Source organism: Aplysia californica, unplaced genomic scaffold (assembly GCF_000002075.1).
Source record: "Aplysia californica isolate F4 #8 unplaced genomic scaffold, AplCal3.0 scaffold01687, whole genome shotgun sequence".
Lineage (NCBI taxonomy): Eukaryota > Metazoa > Mollusca > Gastropoda > Aplysiida > Aplysiidae > Aplysia > Aplysia californica.
The window spans coordinates 46,043-48,724 of record NW_004798957.1 but is presented as its reverse complement, the minus strand read 5'-3'; the positions used below and the strand labels follow the sequence as shown (position 1 = coordinate 48,724).

Below are 2,682 nucleotides of genomic sequence, written 5' to 3'. Positions count from 1 at the left end.
CCGTAACGAGCGACCACCCCAACAAACACAATAAGGAAGAGAACTAACCCTAACCCTACCCCAAACCTAAACCCTAGAATCTACTCTTACCACAACCTTACCCCTTTCCCCTCTGTTCTAAGGTTTCATAAAACAAAAAAGCCCTATTAGTTCGTGACAATTCCCAGCTAGATCTAGATCTAGATCGACCCCTACCCACACACCCTTAAAGGATAGTATTACGTCTACAAATAATGGCAGACGAGCCCCGCAAAATAAGACAATGACCAACAACATTACGTTGATTCTATGACTTCACCTAGCCACAAATGTGCCTTACGTCAAAAGCAGCAGTCGTTGAGCACCAACCAGCACCAAAAACAACCAACACGCAACACGCCAAGACACTTTAAAAAAATACTAATGTGTTGACGACCTGCCCACTGCCGGGGCCCACTACTCCTAACTTCTACTTCTAGACTCTATTGTGTATTAATGCGCAATGTGGGTAAATGCTACCCCGGGGACTGCCCATCTTCCTACCCCAGACAAAACCAAACAAAAGTAGTAACGTGATTTCCGAGCCCGACCTGTGAATCGTGATCTCTCAGTGGGTCACACTGTCCACGCTTCGATTCTCATTGAAAGCCGCAAGCCCGCCTGAGGTCACTCTGTGTCAGTGAAACGTGCTGTGCTGCGGGGGTTCACATTCAGTCTGTTGTGTTGGGTTAACTCCGCTCAGCCCAAGTACCTTGCGCCCCCGCCTCCTCCCCCCCCCCTCACCCTCCGTCCCACCACGCACACAGACACACACACGCGCGCACACATACACACACACAGGCACACAACCAACCCTCGGCAGACGTCGAGACGTCAGTGTGACGTCACAGGCGAGACAGCTTTTTGATCGCCGCCATAACAAAAATAGCCACATCATCATTTCTCGAGCTGTATTCTATCGGCTTCAAGTCTAAGGAAGATCATATTATCAGATTGATAATCAATTTCCCTTTTATTTAGCACGTTCAATACACAATGTTGTTCTTTGTCGAGGAAACGTGTCGTTTCTAGTGTAAAAAACATCGATATTGGTGGGAGGAATCCAACTAGTGCACACACCTTAGAGCGTTGGCCACCGTACCGGTTAGGCCTCGGCTTATTCAAGGCTGTTTTGTTTGTCTATTTCCCATCGTTGCCTGTGTGTTTTGTTTCATTCCTTATTAATCGGTTTCTCATATAAATACAAGAGTGTACATTATTATAGGCGTGTTCGCAATTTATAGGAAAGTATTGGTTTTGACTGTGAGTTATCGGTTTCGGAAAAAAATTGTCGACCGGGAGGTTCAACTGACGGAACAGCGAGGTATTTTGCGGCCAAACGGGGTCTAGGCCTAGTCCTTTCCCTCACACGCTCAACGCAAAGCTGTTTGCGGACGGAAGACGCAAGAGCGCGCTGCGGTGCCTCAAAGCCGCCGCACGTGAAATGGATTACACTTGGTGCATGGTTCGGCGTTTTGTTTGATATAAAGTATTATATCTTTTCTATTTCAAAGTGATACACTGTTCTGTATCAATGAGTGTGCTTCATGGAAGACTTTACCACCCATGTGAACCCCGACGTGAAGCGGGTCGTCCAAAGCTTCCAAACTGCTGCTATTCGTAGCTTGAGCGGACCTAACGGGGTGCCTCTTCGGACTGTAGGTGTCCTTGGCCACCTATCGAAAATGAGTGCCGCTGATGTTGAAGAATATCATAAGGCCTTGACTGCCACAAAGAAATTAGCTGATGAGAAGAACGTTGAATATGACAGTCCTTTTCATGCTCCCCCGCCATTTCCAATTCAGCAGATGCCAGTTTTTACCCCCGTTGACACAACGCGAAGTGAAAGATCTGATACGATTTTAGAAGGAGAGACCATCGCTTGCTTTACGGTTGGTGGAGAAAAACGCCTGTGTTTACCCCAAATTCTGAATTCAGTGCTTCGAGATTTCAGTTTGCCGCAGATAAATGCTGTGTGTGATGAACTGCATATCTTTTGTTCAAGATGCAATCTAATTCAATTGGATACTTTGAAGCTTCTGAACATACTCCCATCCACTGCGCCAAGTTGTGGACTCATTACTAAAACAGATGCGGAGAGACTCTGCAACGCTCTTTTACATGGAAATCCAGAGAGAAGTTTAGAGCCACCGTCTCGAAATAGTTTCAAAGTTTATCATGAGTGTTTTGGGAAGTGTAAAGGAATGTTCAACCCAGATGCATACACAAGCCCAGATTCAAAATGTATTCGTTGTGTGGATTGTTGTGGTATGTTCAGTCCATCGAAGTTTGTGTGCCACTCTCACAAATCGTTGGAAAATCGCACTTGTCATTGGGGGTTTGATTCTGCAAACTGGAGATCCTACTTACTGCTTGCAAAAGACCAGAACTTGAATGACAGTGGAAGACTGCAAGATGCCATTGAGGAAATCAAGACACGATTTGATCCTTCTCAAAAGCAAAAGCGCAGACAGGTAAGGCTGAAGTCGAAGTCCGATTGAGTTTTTCCTGCCCTGTAGGCGTAGAATCTAATCTAGATTCTAGAATAGATTCTAGATCTATGTGTGAAGGAAGAGGCTAGCCGTACTTAAGTACGGCTAGACTCGCAGTCTAGCCGTAGCCTTATAATTTATTCTTAATATGATGGCTAGACTGACCATTTCA

General features: G+C 45.7%; 1 protein-coding gene across 1 annotated transcript; it reads left to right on the top strand.

Moving 5' to 3' along the window:
* Positions 1-950: 950 nt before the first annotated feature.
* On the top strand, positions 951-2,492 carry LOC101850304 (ski oncogene-like; the record flags this gene model as incomplete). The annotated part of the gene is given in 1 exon segment (XM_013090929.2): positions 951-2,492. A coding segment is annotated over 1 exon segment (927 nt), but the record flags the coding sequence as incomplete, so codon positions are not given.
* Positions 2,493-2,682: the final 190 nt, after the last annotated feature.